Genomic DNA, 16,517 nt, shown 5'->3' with positions numbered 1-16,517 from the left:
TGGCAGCAGAAGCAGCACCAGTCATTCAGTTTATATTGCATAGATAGTTAGTATGAAGAATAAATGATAATGTGGGCTAGTGCATTTTACATTTTTATCCATTTTTTGGAGTTACATTATTTAGGTATGTAACTATTGCTAATAGAAAAATATATTGCTAATAGGTACAGCATGTTATGGGACCCTGATCTCAGCTGGGGCCTATAGGCATTTTCCTAATATGAAGTGATGCTAGACCCTACAGTTAAACTGTAGTGTCAATGTTCTTTCCTGGGGAGGGTGTGGTTGCCTAGTATCCTTGTGCCCATTGTTACAATTGCTAACACTAGGAGCTAATTAATGTCTTTCCCTCCATATGTGAAGTAAATCTCCCTTTGCCAAGAATACTTTTATACATAGAAGTTTTCTTTTCTAAAAACAAAGTTAGTTTTTCTCTTTTTTAAAAATTAACTTTTAAAAATTATTCCAGTATAGAGCATGTCAGTGTCATGTGTCTCTGTTATGGTAGCCACTTAACATCCTTAGAATGATAGACTAGATAAGCTTTGTGGCTGCCACCTTGAGAACATACTAGTGTTGGTCCCTAGGGACTGATTTACATGATGGTATGGATATTGGAAGCTTTTGTAACTAGCACTCTAGATTTCCCTTTCTTCCTTAATGATGATCCGCTATGCCCACCTCTCATTCAATTATCAAACCCTAGCTACAGTTTGGCATGAACTTCTTCATAACCCAGTCGGTGTCTCAAAGTATCCCAGATGGCATTGTGTGTTAGAACAGGTATAACTATATGTCTGGCATAGGGTACTGGCTTATATATTTGATATCTTAGTTTTGTACATTAATCCCCAGAAGACTGAGAACTTTGTTCTGAGGCATACTTGATTAGCGGATGCTGGTGCCTATCGACTGCTATGTGACATAACACACAGTTATCACAATCTGATAATCTAATGAACATACACCTCTACCCCGATATAACGCTGTCCTCGAGAGCCAAAAAATCTTACTGCGTTATAGGTGGAACCGCATTATATCGAACTTGCTTTGATCCGCCAGAGTGCGCAGCCCCACCCCCCCGGAGCACTGCTTTACTGTGTTATATCCGAATTCGTGTTATATCGGGTCGCGTTATATCGAGGCAGAGTTATACCTACAGCAACTATTCTCTGGGAATTGTTCAAGGAGTCACTCAAATTTTAGGCCCTAAAGTTTACCTATCTTGATAGTCATCCTATAAAATAGCACATATTTCTAAGGATTGCATATGTTTTGGGTTTTTTTTAACCAAAACTTTCTAGCTTTTAATTAGCATGAGCTGAATGCATCTGGTGCAGCCGGAGTTGGAACTCATGATACAATCAAGATTTGCTAATGCCCCCCTCTCACACACACATATATTAATACCTAGTTAACACCCCCACACTAGCACACATACTGCTCAGTTTTAAACATTGTTAAGAAAAGCCTTAGGATGTCTTAGGGGTTGTCTACACTTACCGGAGGATTGACGCTGTGGCGATTGATGCATCAGCGGTTGATTTAGCAAGTCCGCTAAATTGACCGCTGATCGCTCTCTTTCTGACTCCAGTACTCCACCTGATGGAGAAGAGTAAGGGGAGTCGACGGAAGAGCGGCTCCCATCGATGTCGCGTAGTGTGGATCCTGCGGTAAGTAGATCTAAGCTATGTCGATTTGAGTTACGCTATTCACGTAACTCAAATTGTGTAGCTTAGATTGACTTTTCCCTTTAGTGTAGACAAGGCCTTATAAACTCCCTGGTAGCCCTATCTGACCTGGCTGTGATCGATCAGAAGGTACAGTTGCAAAGCAGTTTTAAAGGATGTCTGAAAAAGCTGCATATTTTCTTTAGAGCTTATTTTTTTTCAGTGTTTTTAGGCCAAAAGTCTATATGCTTTCCTTTTTCCTGTCTGAAGGCCTATTTGAGTTATGCTAGCCATACAAAAATCTCAATCCTATGTGCAGTAGGCTTTCCAAAACCCAGTTTGTTTTTTTCTTTCCTTCATTCTATATCTTTCTTTCTTTGTGCCATTGGTGTCCTGAAGCAGTGTGAACATTTCTGTGCTCTGCTTTCAATAGAATTAGTGTTGGATAAATGAATATACTCTTCACCGCTACCTTTAGGAGCTTTTCTTTTCTTACTGCACTTGTTATTTCTTGTAGTGTAGCTTTTAGTGATGTTGTGTTTATAACTGTGAGATATGTAGAAGCAGAGCAATGTAACTGTCTGAATTTTGTTGGATATGTTTCTCTTCTGGCCCAAGAGGTGTTTCTTACAGTGCTGCCAACTCTTTTCAAATTAAAAACTTAGAGATCAGACTGGGTAAAATATCGATAGTTGAGGGGGGAGCTCTTTGAATTGCTTGTTTTATAATTGAGCTTTCTCTGTGGGATAACAAGAAACTGAAGTTAAATTCTAAAAGAAAAGCTCACATTTGGATTTGATTTTCTTGAATCAAAATGAACTTGATTAAAGGCACATTGTCAAGTTTTTAGGAAGTAAATTTGTCTGATTTTTTTGTAATCTGATGGCAAATATCCTCTAGATCAGTGGTTCTCAACCCGCGGCCCGTGGACCACTTGTGGCCCAATCAGCACACAGCTGTGGCCCATGTGACATGCTCAGGGCCACAGAAGGAATATTGGATGTGGCCCACAACGATAAATAGGTTGAGAACCACTGCTCTAGATTAATTTATTCCACATAAAACATAATAATGAATGCCTCGTTGCTGACAAATTTAAAAAGAAAAGTCTCTGTTTTGAGATGACTTACACAAATCCAGTGATGGAAGCCAGTCATCCACAGCTTTCTCTTTGGTTTTCTCTGTTTTGAGCAAGTTGGATGTGAACATAGATCCTAGCTCTGATAAAGGATTTATGTTTCTGACTTTATGCTCTCATGCTCCCTCTGATGGCTCTGCAATAGCATTCAACTAACAAGCACTATTCCCAGTGCTGTGCCCATTGCTGCTGACATAAATGATGATGCTGGTTTGCAAGCAGTGAAGCAAGCAAAAGAAAGCCATGCTGACTTTTGTTGAATTAGCAATGTTATAAACCAAAAAAGAAAACGAATGTTTGCTGAATAGAAAAATGCAAAAATGGTGGTAAAAAAAAAATTGGTCTTCAGGCTTCCAAATGGGCAGTACAAAAATGGTGTTACTAACATTAGAAAAACAATAGTTGACAGTGTTCCTCTAAAGTGTTCAGATCAGTCTTTGCTGGTAGTTTAAAGCATCAGTCTTGAATGCTAGGCATAATATATCATGCTGACATAAGGTAACTTCAGTGCCTCATTACTCCTCAAATGAAGCATGGCATGTCCCACAGTAATTCCCTTTTAGATGGTAACTGGAAGGCGCTTCCTATTTACAACGTAATACCTGTATAACTTTTATTCCAAGTTACATTTATTATGAAATTATCAGAGAATTATCCTGTATGCCCACACATAGATGTCCACCGTAACTTCTGACACCAACTCCCAGATTCTGTCTGTCAGCTAACCTCAGTATATCTGAAATCTCCCCATTTCTCAGCCCTAAGGAAGGCTAAGCGTACCTCCTCTCCTCTTCCCTATGTAGAGTAACTCCTGTTTCAATTTAAATTGCAAATATCTGGATAAAATAGGGGTAACAGTGTGTGGAGCAGGTCAGAATTTGAGGTGGCTGTGCTTGTGAACATATGGGTGAGGAGTTCTGAAATCAGTAACCAACCTCAGCTGAACTGAAGCAGAAGGATTTATTGTACTGTAGCTAATAAAAGTAGAGATTTGCATAATCACTACTTTTTAAAGGTTACCTTGCAGTGATTATCTAGATGATTGTGCTCTGGCCAATCAAAGTGCTGGAATTTATATACTATTCAGTTCACAAGAAATAACCCTATAGTCACCATGCAAATCAGACCCCCCTCAGTCAGAGTGTAAGGAAATGTGTAACTGTGAGTGGATGCCTGCAGAGATGTGGGTCAGTACATTTGCAGTGTCCTTGGACTCTGGACTGAGATAATTATGTCCATGACTGTGTGTGATGTGTCATGATACCGTGTCGTGAGGGAAATGAAGTAAACCTGTGTCAGTGCTATGCATTTTCATAACTGCTGCAAATAGCCTAGTTATGGTCCATAAACAGAAAGTGCGACTTTTGAACAATTCTTGTATTACATGGGCAGTTGGCAGCATTGTTCTTTACTCTTTCCTGATTTCTGCTTATATAATCTTTCTCTTCTCTCCATTTTTTGTTTTTATTTTGCTTCCCAAGGGCATGATGATGCAGTGCCATGTGCGGTTTTGAAAAGTGTGGATAGTTTTAGCTTTCTACATCACCCAGTCCATCAGAGGAGCTTAGAGATCCTGCAGAGATGCAAGGAGGAGAAGTACAGTAAGGCTCCATATCCCACCATCCTCTCTGACATGACACTCACATATCAGGAAATGGAAACCAGGAGCATTCTGGGTAGCAAGGGGGGAAAGAAACATGCAAAGAAACTTCCAGTGCAACCCAATGAGAGCATCATAATCAATTGCAGGAAACCTTAAGGAAAGGATTTTAGCCTTTTCCTACTAGAAATTCTTAGCTAGGGTTTTGTTCTACAGAGATCTGGAATAGACTCGCTGGATCACCTATTCTTGTTAACGAGTTGTAAAAAAAAAAAAAAAATCCAGTATATATCCATGTTTGTTTAATTATACGTGGAACCATTTTACTAATGGCTTCACAGGTTGCTCTCCTAAATAAGACCGTATTCTGAAGTTAGTAACACTTTTCATGCCATTAATTTTTAGTGTTACTACTATCATACCTAAAGCAAGTTTAGAGCACTTCAGAACCAGTAGGAATATTTCTAGTGTGAGTTAATATAGCTAGGATTTTACTTCAAGCTTTCTTCAGGATTCAGTCCCTTTCTTTTTTTATTACAGCTTTATTTATATGTCATACTTTAAAAATAACTGTGTTTGGAGAAAGTGCCTATGTTGTTTCAAAGGCTTTCATATAAATATGAGGAAATGTTATGCTAGAAGACCCCTTTACAGAACGGGTGGGCAGAGATGCGCTTGGTCTCCATTTCCTTGTCCTTACTCCTCTGTTTGTTACATAATAAACTAGTCCTGCATGAACAAACAGGCCTTTCTGCCTGTACTACTAATTACTATGGCTGGACTCCTATTGTAGGAGGAGAAGGGAGTCCAGCAGCATGGAACATAACATCACCTGCCACAAAGAATAGCGCATGGAGATTCAGTGTTATAACAATGTAAAGGGCCTGCCGCAAGATGCCACAATACTAGTTCACTCTTTAAACTGCTCTATATATCATTTCACTTTAAAGTTCAGACGCGCATTCAGTTGCAAGCGCTTCAAAAAAGGAACATGCAATAGTGTAATGTCAAGATTTGCTTTGTTTCCTGTGGAAAGGTGATCAAGCTTTAAAGGTGAATTAAAACAATTAAATTTTTGGTGTCTGTATTTACAGAAGGTTTAAGTCTTGTGCCATCGTGTTCCTTCTTCATTTTGTATAAATAAAGTTTACAGAGATGGAGCATTACTGTAAACAAGTCTTAATAAAGGCACACTTTCCACCTAAAACGTAGACTTTAAAATGACTGTAAGATGTGCCTAAACAGAACGTCAAAAGGCTTGTTTCCACATTGTAGAAATATGCATGGTAAGTACAGTACTTTTGTGTTAGCACTTCAGAAAGATGTGCTTGACTTTAGAAGTCTCTAAATAGACTTTTTCCATGTGCTCCCTGCAATGTCTAGCACTGGGAAAGTTAAGGAAGGGTTTTCATTCTTAAAGTAGGCCTTGTCTACACTAGACTATTTTCCTTAATTTTCCACCACCAATGGGAAATCTTAAGAAAAAGTCTAATGTAGACCTAGCCTCTAGAATTTCACAGTCAATAAATATACTTCTAAGTAACACTTACAGATAATTACATAGCTCTCAATAGTTTATTTCTAGTGTAAGAAAAGCAATTGGAATCCAGTTTAAGATTTGCAAGTTAGTTTAGCTATATGAGCAGGTTGTTTATGGTTTGTTAAAAAACGGGGGAAAAACCCATACAGCACAGAATATTTTTTAACTATGACCTATAATTCAGTGTAAAAATAATATGATGCAAGTTTATTATGGTCAAGCCCAACAGTGTTAAACTTAAATTCATTCTTGCCACTGGCGAAGCCTTGTAATCCTTTTCCCTGTAAGAAATCCATCTTTGGTTGAGAAGGTGGAACATGTGATCTCTGTTACAGTTGCTGATGTTTTGTGACTTGGCCAAAAGCAGATGGTCTGGCAAACAAGTAGTTCATGCAGATTAGCTGCTTCTGTATTTGGGTCTCTTGCATATCCCTATACAGTGTGTGCTGCCATTGGTCAGTTCCTAGAACTTTTTCTTTAAAATAGTTAGAGTCCAAACACATTTAATTATTTGATGCTTGGGGGTTAGATTTTGCTGGATTCATTCAGTTGCTAGCTTTGAGGCATGTATTCCCAAATTTTAGAAAGCTCTATGCTTACCAGTGGTACTACTTGGACTTGGCTTTTCCTGGAAGTTAAATAAAATTACATCCTCTCGATTTCTGAAAAATTGATTGGTAGAAACGTCTTTGTTTTGAATTGTAAGCATCAGTTCCAATCACAAGTGTAAATTAAAAAAGTTATTTAACCAGTGGATTAGTTAGTGAATCCAAATTCCCCTAGGGTGGTAATATCACTTACTGTTCTAGCTATTTGGCCAAGTTACTAATGGTCACCTTTTCATTGGTTACTTAATCACTTCAGTGATTATACCTAGTATATTTCTGTTGATTTGTCAGTATTCCATAACAGAAAAGCAGGGATGCTTCAATGTCTTAATAAGTTAATCACAAAGAATAATAGAGCTTCATGCTCTGTTTTGAAGGGAATTATGAAACAAAAATTATTGCACAGTGTGACATGCACTGTGCTTAGCTGTCTCTGAGTCAAAGGCAGGAGCTCTGTTGGTTAATGTTCCTATATAATTAATAGAAAGTATATTGTCCACAATTCTTCCCAAAAGCATAAAAATATAGACATTAGACATAGAAAAGACCAATTAGACAAATCCGCCCACCCTTGAAAGGACTAGCGTTGAAGTAGGAGGGAAGTGAGTTTTAGAGAACAGAGTCATATTTATGACCACAGTTTAGGTTAGCTGTTCAATCTGCATCTGCCCTGTGAATGGAGAAGCATCCAAGTTCCTGATCCTTTGTTTGGAGAGTAATTGTTTATACAATTCATGAATAAATTTTCCTTGGTCAGAGTATTTGGTGGCAGGTGGAGGGGAGCACAAGTAAATCAACGGGTTAAATTAAAAATAACTATCCTTTGTTCCCAAAAGCCTCTCTGTTCCCCGCACAGTAGAAACAGCACTGCACTAAGACTACAGCTTTACCTAGTATTTTGGGGGGATGTAGAGCTCTTTAAGCATTTGCTCTTCATCTGGTAATATGTAGACAAGTTTTTAATGAATTACTGCAGCAGTCATTTCTTAATTCAGCTTGCACTCATCTCATATGTAATTTATTTTTACAATTGCAGGTGACAAATCTTTGGATTAATAGACTGCCTGGAGTACATGACACTGACTAGACACCTATTATATAAGCTCCAGTGTAGTTTTAAGTTGATCCTCGAATAAAAATGTTTCTTTTCCTGATTTATGTAAGACCAAGCTACAGCACTATTTTGGTACAATCTTATCTTCATAATTTCAGCATCTCATAAAATATTCCACTCCTGTGGATATTACATTTCTGGTAATTGTAATCTTATCATTCTCGGTTTAAGTTCATGCTGCAGTCATAGGATAAACAAATCACTAAAAAAACCAAAATCAGTATTCCAATGAAAGTTCACTGTTCAAAAGAGACCCACTGGTTATGAAAGATTCCAACCAAAATGGAATAAAATAGATTAAAGATTTTCTCCATATGTTTATGGGGAAAAATCAAGACATTTATACCATACATCAAGTGAAAACCCAGTCAGTGGACATCAAGATATTATCCGCTTAATTAATAAAGTAAATAAATAATTTAAAGTTGATCTATGGGCCTTCAGTACTGTAAACATGGTAACATACGCAGCCTGCTGTCCTGCAGGGTTGACACTGTCCTTAGGCAAATTTCCATCTACTGAGCAGTTATTTTATTGGTAGTTCCTTGTCAGTTTTGGACAGTGTAAAATCATAGTAAATCTGTAAACATCTTTGGAGATTTAAGAACGTGTTGCAATCAATGGCCAACATACAGTAAAGATACTACAAGAAAAGGGTGAGGTGCACTCATAATTGATTTAAAAGGCTGTTTGTGTTGCATCACTTTTTCCAGTATCCTACATGTAAACACCTTGTTGGACAATAAGATTCAGTCATGCAGCAGGGATCTGGGAGAGAAAAATACTTGTGTATCATGTTCTATTATAAAAACACCAGTCCACCCATTTCCCATGTCTCCTATAATTTCATACTGGAAGCATGGCACAGATGCCTGAGTTGTCTTCCAGCTCTGTCTCTTCCAGCCCTTCTCTGCAGAAGCGAGAAGAAAGTAAGAACCTCAAGAGAGAAGAAGAAAAGTCGAGGAAGGCTCTGTGTCCCAGATGTTGGTGTGTGTGTTTGAAGGTCTCTGGCAGTATTCCCTCCCCTTTGCCTGCCTCTCACATCTCAGATCTTACGTTTGCTCTGGAAGCCAGAACCAGAGCTCCATTTCTCAGGAGGAAGTTGCTGTTGCTGTACATCCCTGCAAATTGCAGTTCTCCGATGCTAATCTATCCTTGCTTTCCACCCCCTGTCCATTTCAGAGCAAGACGAGCTACAGTGTGACGTGTTTTCTTTGCCTTGTGCTGAAGAGGTTTATTCCACATCTCACTACTGATAACAGTTGTAATTTAAGCCCTTGCACTTCGTCTGGCTGGAGCAAGATGGAGTCCTGTAGGCAGGAATTTGTGAATCTAAGGCCTGCTGGAGCGCTGCCGGTGAATACTGGATCTCTGATTCCTGCTCTAAGGAAATGGAGCTGGACCTTCCTTGCCCTGGAAACCACTCTCTTTCTCTTTCTCATCTTTATGGGGAGAAGTCTGCAGAGTTTGCTTTTCCTGGCACAACTGGAACTGTTCATTCTGTCTTCCAGTCCATGTTCTTTAACCCTTTGGAGCCCCACTGCAAGTGGATTTACCAAAAAGCAACCTCTGGGCCCAAGCCCTCCAATCTCAGACAGGAAGTGGACAGCCAGTTCTATCTCTGGGGATCCCCTCCTGGAAGGAGGCTGTGTAGCTGTAGATTGACCTCAATTCTGAAAAGGGGGACCCTGAACCACAGGGTAACTTCCTCTCTCTCATAGTAGCTGAATTCCCCAATCTCCTGTCTCCTCACCTCTCTGAATCTAAATGCCATACTGAGGGTAATGCTTTTGGGAGTGCACTAAATAAGAAACGTCTCCTCCATTCTGTCATCTTGGGTTTGACCAAAAGGAATGGGGAAGAAGTGGGCTGGCATTTGACTGTTCCCAGAGCTGCAGTGAAACGGTCTTTTCAGGTGATTGCAGTGTTGTAGCCGTATGGTCCCAGGGTATGAGAGTGACAAGGTGGGTGAGGTAATATCTTTTTCCCCTGAATATATGCCCCTATGGGTGCTCCACCTGGGATGTATGTGTGACCATTCGCTAACAATCACAGACTGCAAAGTAGTGCTTTCAGGCTCACGCCTGCAAGGAGTAACACCTCATGCTCTAAATAAGTGGATATAGGGATGCATGAGCCTACTGCCACTTAGGCTTTTCAGCTGCCTGTGGCTTGGGACGGAGTCTTCTTCAGTTAGCTGTATTCAGCTTCCCACCTTTCTTTCACCTCATGAAAGTTTTTAGTTTCTCAATTATGTACTTTACCTTTATTTTATTTTCACTATATTTCATTTAGCATGATTTTTGTGCTTCTGGAGTGGGGCTTCCCCCCCTACTCCTTGACCTTTGTGCCCGAGCACAATCTGCTTTGCCTAAGACCTCAGGGTTTAAGTCCTGCCAGACTTGCCATAGGTCTTTTCCCCACAGTGACGGACATTCAAGTTGCCTGTGGTGTTTGGGGGACTCCCACATCCCCTCAAAGTGTAAGGTCTATCTGGAGTTTAAAGGTAGGTCCAGAGAAGATAGGGACATTAGACTAAAACTCCTGTTAATGGAATGTGCTCTAGCTCTGGAAGGGTCCACTTCCCATCCTGTCCCTCCACCGGTACATCGGCCTCAACATCGCAGGCTGCTTCAGTCACCCATCTAACACTATCTGCACCCATGGAGACAAAGACGTTAAAGAGAAGAAGGCATTCCTCCCTACCAGAGAAACGATGAAAAGGGGTAGGTCACCCCATAAGACCCACTCTCGGGAGACCTCACATCCCTTAAAGGGTACCGTAGAGGCTCTGACTGAGTCTGGTACTGAGGCATTGGTGCCGTGTAAAGAGCCTTGTGTTGATAAGCCCTTTTCCAGAACGCCTACTGCAGCAGCACTACCTGATCCCTCATGGCATAAATCCCTCAGTACAGGTTTCTTACCCTAGCTCTGAAGTAAGACAGGACTCTGCATCCACCTCATACTGCAGTAGTCTCCATCTCACCAGTCCACAGTTCCACCTCCAGTACCAACCCAAGCCTCGACTATAAACTACTAGAGCCCTCTGGCTCCTTCCAGATTTTTGTCTTCTGAGGATCTCCTCATTTTGGATTAACCTGAATCTCCATTGCTACGGAGATTTATCAGAGCCTCTGCACTGGTACCATCCAGACACTTGCAAGCCAAAATCTGCCTAAGCCTTCAGCTGTCTTGCACCAGCCATGTTACTTGAGGCATCTCAATTTAGCTCCAAAGATGGTTTATTGGGCTCTGAGTTCTCGGTATGAGAATCCATTCCGCATCAGTCAACCAGTTCACTGCAATTTCCCCCTGCTTTGGAGATTGAATAGCCCACTGAAGTTCGTCCAATAAAGGTTATTACCTCACCCACCTTGTTTCTCTTCAGGTGAGTCATCGTAGTTAACACTTCCATCCATGTTTTCTCTTTGCCTTCCTTATGAACGCTATTGTGTTTCCCTGGGCTACACGTAAGCTGCACTAACAAGAGGGCTGATTTAGCTATCTAAGAGGCAAAAACATTCTGGTTTTGTGTCCAGGCATAGAACATAGATCTGAGAAGATTCCCAAATAGGTAGCCACTGACCTAAGTCGTTATTTAACTTATCTGCACATTTTTAGTCTCCACCCAGTTCACTTCCTGTCTTTGAGAGACATCATGTGATCGTTCCTGATTTGCAGCACAATAAATGGCATTGACAGCATCAGTGTCTTTGGTGATGGAATACCAAACCACATGTAAAAATCAAGTTGGCCGCTCTCTTCTTCACAGAAATTAAACTCTTTCGAGAAGATCTGACGAAAGCCAATATGCAGCTTTCCGAGACCTGAAAATGCCCTCCAAACATCCCAGATCTGACCCCTTTGGCTGTAAGTGAACGTTCTTCTTTTGACCAGCACCACCCTACAGGGGCGGCGAGTTATAAGGGCCCATGGTGCCCCCATGCTCCAGCAAATTCAGGGCCTGGGGGCCTGGCTCCACCAACGTTCAAGGCTGGGTCTCTCCCCCAGCCCTGCCTGCCGCCCCTGCGTGCCTCCCCCAGAGTGTCCCCCAGTCCCTCCTGCCACCCCTGTGTGTCTCCCCCGGAGTGTCCCTGCCTGCGCCCTGGGCAGCTGACAGCTGCCCTGCTGCTCCGTGCTGTACTCCCTTGCTGGCCCTAATCCAAACTCCTTATCCACAGCCCTGATCTGCCCCAGAGCCTACACCTCCAGCCAGAGCCCTCACACACACACCCTGCATCCCAACCCTCTGCCCCAGCCCTGAGCCCCCTCCTGCACAGTGAACCCCTCATCCACGACCCCACGCCACAGCCCTCTCCCATGCACCCCAATCCTCTGACCTAACCCTGAGCCCCTCCCATACACCCAACCCCCCTCATCCCCAGCCAGAGCCCTCATTCCGCCTGCGCGCGCACACACACACACACGTGCAGTATAGGGAAACTGTTAAACACTTACTGTTTCCAGTCCATTTTTACATTTTAAAAAATATAGGCTTACAAGGCAGGTGGGGGGAGAGGGGGCTGGACTTGGACCCATTCTGGGCACTACCAAAAATTATACAAACCTGCCACCCCCGCCAACCTATCTGATCTCTTCATTTTATCATAGGAATTTCTTTTGTCCCAGAAGGTCTCTTTCTCTTCCTTCCAGACATTCAATCCAAGAGGAATTAGAGAGGATGATGATGGGCGATCACTCGTTACCAAGTATGGTCATCTTCCATGGGAGTTACGGGTCCTCAGGTGGCCACTCCTTGAACCACAAGTTCTGTTACAATGAGGGCAGATGTTTTCAGGCTCAGCAGGAGGCTGTTGACCATGACTGGAGACCTGTCTCTCCTTTCTCTCCTCCTTAGAGAGGATATGTTTTGTGGGGCATGAGGAAGGAATTTGGGGACAGTGTCATCTCCCTTTTCCTTTTATTCACTTGATTCTGTGAAAACTCTAATGGAAGTAAACAAAAATGAGTTTCTGAAGTGATTGTTGTTCTCAACCTGTAGACCTAACTGTAGGACAGTTTTGCATGCATCCAGAGTGGCTGGATCTGTCCATCAGAGTCCCTTTTGCCAATTCTGACAGCCTCAAACTGTCTGAATTGGCAAAAGAGGCTGAACATGTCTGAGAGTGGGATGCACCAGGGCGGTTGTGACCTGTTTTGAGTAATGTTGGAAGCTATCGACTTAAAAAACTCGCAATCAGATTTGGATTGTTTTTTTTTTTTAATGTTTTCCAAGAGGACTACAGGAGGACATTGTTACACTTCAGCACATTTTAAAATCTCTATGGGTTGGCTTTAATGAGAACCTCCAAGTGAGCCCCTAGAGGGTCCCAGGACTCTTTTAGCATAGCTGTACTGGCTCCCTCAGGATCTGTGAGGTAGGATCTCAGAGCTTGTTACTTAGGTAAAAAGCAACAGAGGGTCCTGTGGCACCTTTAAGACTAACAGAAGTATTGGGAGCATAAGCTTTCGTGGGTAAGAACCGAAGTGAGGTTCTTACCCACGAAAGCTTATGCTCCCAATACTTCTGTTAGTCTTAAAGGTGCCACAGGACCCTCTGTTGCTTTTTACAGATTCAGACTAACACGGCTACCCCTCTGATACTTGTTACTTAGGTGTTTCTTTTGCAAAGCCCAAAGTAAAAGTTATACAGGCTCCCCTAACTGGCCTCAAATGTGGTGTGCTGCTACAGGTTTTAACAAGTTTCCCCCTCTCTCTCATAGGAGAAGTAAGTATTCCTTCCACATGCTCACCTTTTAAGAAGACGCATTTAGTATGAATGTTATCTCAGCCAGCCCGGGAATATGAGACTTCATTCCACTGACCCCAGACTAACTCTTTTTTTTTTTTTTTTTAAAGAGAAGGTAGTGTTGCATTTCCTTCTATGTTTTACTACAAAAGACAATTTAGGCTTCCTTTTTTTCATAGAGTTTCCCCTCCCCCTCATTTTGGAGAATTCAGGGCAAAGGAATACACCCTTGCTGAATGTTACATGAATTCTAAAAAAATTCTTGGTTCACACTACAGATTTCAGACAGCTAAGAAATTACTTATCTGTTTTCATGATTAGATGAAAAGGTTGTAAATTCTCTAAATATCAGTTGCTGGATGGATAAAAAATATATTTCGTTGCCTGCAAGCAGTTATATCTTTCCTTTATTTCTGTTAATTTCATTTGCACCCAAAACATTTCCACTTCTTGGACAGACACAGTTGAACCATCTGCCATTAAAATCTAGAAAGCTGTTACAACATACTCTCCTCACACGTTTATCAGTCCTTGAAAATTGAACCTATAAGTATCAGAGGGTTCCGTTTTGGCAGAAAATAAGATTACTCCCTACAGCATACTGCTTACTATGTCAGTGTATATTCATTTGTTAGGAAGGGGAACAAGCAGTGACATACAAGAAGAAACAATTACTGGTAATTGTAGTAATCTAGCTATTTCTCTCTCTCTCTATCCCAACCAATTCCCTTCTTGATGGAGTGATTGACTATTATCTTTCTATATTTTTCATGTTACTGCTTTGAAGTGTTTTGACTGACAGGAAGCAGGTGAACTGGTACCTTTATATCAGTCATGACTGATTGTTAGTTTTCCTCCCACCTTGCTTTCTAATAGTGGAAAGTACACCATTGACAAATTGTTCACGTGTCGTATTGGCGGGTGCTGGGGGAAGAGGCAGATTAGAGTGAACAGAATTGCTAGTAAGTTATGTCTCCTTGACAAAGAACATGATAGACGTTAGTAGTCAGTTGATATTTCAGCAGCCATGGCTCCTTCATAAACCCCTTTCTTTGTATTCCCAGCATGTGCCAGAACAAATACACATTGTCCTTTTTCATTTGCAGCCAACAAAAAGCTGTTGCTGCTCTAATTTTCTTCTTGTAAAGAGGGATGTAAAAACTCTTGTTGATATGCTTCCATAGGTATTACTCGGAAAAGCCCAAGAACACCCCTTTCAGATCTTCAGGGAGTTAACACCATCAATGAGAGAACCCAGCGGTAAGTCTACCCTTCACATTAGCTGGTAAAGATAATTTCAGAGGGGATAACTTTTTTGTACTGTTGCAAAACCACCCTGTGAATGTTTCTCCCAGGCTAGCTTTGTCTTTTGCCCTCGGTTCGTTCTTGCTTTGCCCTTGTCACATCGTCCTATCCAAATGTCTTTGGACCCAGTTTGATAATAGGAATTGGAGAAAAGTTTCTTTCTACATGGAATCCTGTAATTGTAAGTGGCAAGGATTTTAGAAGTTGATTTATAAGGAAGTGTGTGCTATAAACTGAAGTAATATTATAGGGAAATAGTCAAGGTTGTCCACCCTTAACATTCACATGATTGTGTTTGTTATAGGTATAGAGGTCAGAATTCATCCACAGTTCTTCTTTGGGGGCGGGGGGAAAGGAATTGCATGTTTTATAATACACAGAAGTATGCATCTGTGATGTGACAGGAAGAAGGTCCCATGGCACACTTTGGTTTGTGCTCCCAAAGAATTGTGCGGGTTTGTAGTGTTGAGTTTCAAACATCTGCAGATACATTTGCAGATGCATTTGTTCAGGGAATGTCAAAGGAATCCTAATTGCTAAAATGAAGATATCACTATCGATTGAAAGCCTCTTAAAATACAGGTCATCATTTTTTAATATCAGGAAGGCCCTGAAGTTCTGTTGAAACAGAATTAAAGAATCTCAGGTTGATGAATGAGTTTATTTTGATGTACTGAAGAACAACATTGTTCCCACAAAACTGCGTTCTCCAATTAGATCAAAATGTGTATCGGTGATACTTATCTTTAGAGCTAGCACTGTCTTGTTGGGGCAGCCAAGGTCTCTCCCATGAGAAGCAATGCTATTCCTGGTGTGAGAAAAGGAATAAGTCTGCAAAGTCACTGTGTGATCATCCAGGCACAATTTCACTAGAGGTTATAAAGTAGCTACATTTTCAGTTACAGCATTCTACCCAACTCTAGCTTCTTTTTCTTGAAAAGTAATCCCATTCTGTTGTGTGAAGTGACTACACTGGCTGTCTCTATAGCAGACTTTTTATTTCCTTAACCTTTTCTACTAGTACTATAACTGATCCAGCTCTAACCAGTTTAACTCCAATCATAGTACATTTACTGTACGTGGTATGATGTGTAATTGATGTGTGTGCCGTGTAATTGCACTGAAATCTGTACTCCTCCATCGGAGGAGGAAAGGGAACAAAAAAGATGGACCTTTTTGTTCTTTGCTACTTGCAGTCATATGCTCAACTGCATTAATTTGGATCAAAACAAAACAGCAGATAAATTCCCTGAAAGTCAAAGAACCCAGGATAACAGGATAAGAGCTAACGCTTAGAAAAATTAAAGTGAAACACATCAGACTTGGTGGAACATGTAAACTTTTGAATGCCTGAATATTTTCTCTAACTTTATTTAAGAAATAATCATAATTTTAAAAACGCATAATAACAAATGTCACCTTCATCCCAGTACCAAACAAACACTCCACTAAAAAAACCTCATGTCAGGAGAAACCTTACAGAAGATGTTATCCTAGCTTTGCTCAGGTTTTGTATTTGGTTCAAAATCAATTTTGCAGTATTGTTAGGGTTAGAGTTGATCAGAAAATGTTCCATCTTTTCACTTGGCTCCGGACCAGCTAATACAAAAAGATTCCATTTTTCTCCACACCTGTAGTGTTTATTCTCCACTTGCCTCCATAAACTCTTGTGAAACAGCAGCTATGTTACAGGTCAGAGGTGATGACATTTCATTGATGGTTGAGTGATCCTTATATATAATTTACCCAGGGGTCTGGATCCTTCCGAATGCAAGGCTACTTAAAAGTTTCTC

General features: G+C 41.0%; 1 protein-coding gene across 19 annotated transcripts in view; it reads left to right on the top strand.

Moving 5' to 3' along the window:
- The window catches only part of MYO9A (myosin IXA), a 475,076-nt gene that overhangs the window by 392,040 nt on the left and 66,519 nt on the right, over nt 1–16,517 (top strand). For 16 of the 19 annotated variants that reach the window (XM_065558506.1, XM_024103990.3, XM_065558507.1 and 13 more), the window contains 2 exons: nt 4,290–4,409; nt 14,604–14,679. In XM_065558506.1, the coding sequence (XP_065414578.1) occupies nt 4,290–4,409; nt 14,604–14,679 (196 nt within the window). The remainder of the gene's footprint in view (nt 1–4,289; nt 4,410–14,603; nt 14,680–16,517) is intronic. The other 3 variants (XM_065558508.1, XM_024103989.3, XM_065558509.1) reach the window with 1 other exon arrangement.

Source organism: Chrysemys picta, chromosome 10 (assembly GCF_011386835.1).
Source record: "Chrysemys picta bellii isolate R12L10 chromosome 10, ASM1138683v2, whole genome shotgun sequence".
Classification (NCBI taxonomy): Eukaryota; Metazoa; Chordata; order Testudines; family Emydidae; genus Chrysemys; species Chrysemys picta.
This window is presented reverse-complemented; position numbering and strand designations above follow the sequence as displayed.